Here is a 1,023-nt window from a genome sequence, read left to right on the forward strand (position 1 = left end):
TGAAATGTCACAATATTTTTTTGACACATGTAAAAGTGATGGAAAACAAAGAATATATTTTACATACCCGCCAAGTTTATCAACTTTTTTGAAAATTATAAAAAGAAAGATACCCCTATTGTCACTCCAAAAAACGCTCCCTCATGAACTGGACAATCAGTGGGTTTCTACCAACAAAGAAAAAAGTAATAATTTGACTAAGGAATTTTTAAATCGACTTGAAGTTCTAGACTTGGAATCTCTTTCTCTGGATATACTTGAAACAAGGACTAGATTGTGTAATGATGATACTAAAAAAGAATACATGCCTAAAATGTACGATCCTTTGTTAAATGGACCATATCGAGAAACAATCAAAAAAGGGGTTTCACTTTCAATCATAAACAATAATTCGCTAGAAAATTTGAAAGAGAGAGTTAGACTAAATAGGATTCATACTATCTTTCTTCCGAATACTGATTACCAAGAATTTGAACAAAAAGTGGATACGATTGATAAAAAAACATTATCAACAGAAATTGATGAGTTCTTAACTTTAATCAATGAATTTGGTAACGAACCAAAATCGAGTTTAAATTTGAAAGGCCTTTCTTTATTTTTAGACCAAGAACAGGTAAGAACGAATTCAGAAAAAAGAACTAAATTTTTAACATTTGTATTCAACGCAATTGATCCTAATGAGACAAAATCTGGAAATAAATCGATTGGAATAAACGAAATCAGTAAAAAAAACCCTCGCTGGTCATGTAAATTAATCACCGAATTGGACCAACAATTGGGTAAATTTGAAGATGGCCTATCAGTGGATTATCAAATTCGTTTAAGAAAATTCAAACGTGTAGTTATTTTTACTGCCAACAATGAGAAGAAGGATCCTGATGAGACCAACGAGGAAGTGCCTTTAATAATCTATTCGCAACAATCCGATTTTCGGCGAGGTATAATTACAGGCTCTATGCGGGCCAAAGGCGAAAAACAGTTATTTGGAAACTATTTCAAGCAAATGCGCATTCCCCCCTTTTT

The 1,023-nt window shown here is 32.4% G+C and overlaps 1 protein-coding gene across 1 annotated transcript; it reads left to right on the top strand.

Moving 5' to 3' along the window:
• Positions 1-215: 215 nt before the first annotated feature.
• On the top strand, positions 216-978 carry LOC124891100 (protein TIC 214-like; the record flags this gene model as incomplete). The annotated part of the gene is made up of 1 exon (XM_047402912.1): positions 216-978. A coding segment is annotated over exon 1 (674 nt), but the record flags the coding sequence as incomplete, so codon positions are not given.
• Between the last annotated feature and the right edge of the window lie 45 nt (positions 979-1,023).

Source organism: Capsicum annuum, unplaced genomic scaffold, assembly GCF_002878395.1.
Source record: "Capsicum annuum cultivar UCD-10X-F1 unplaced genomic scaffold, UCD10Xv1.1 ctg30447, whole genome shotgun sequence".
Lineage (NCBI taxonomy): Eukaryota > Viridiplantae > Streptophyta > Magnoliopsida > Solanales > Solanaceae > Capsicum > Capsicum annuum.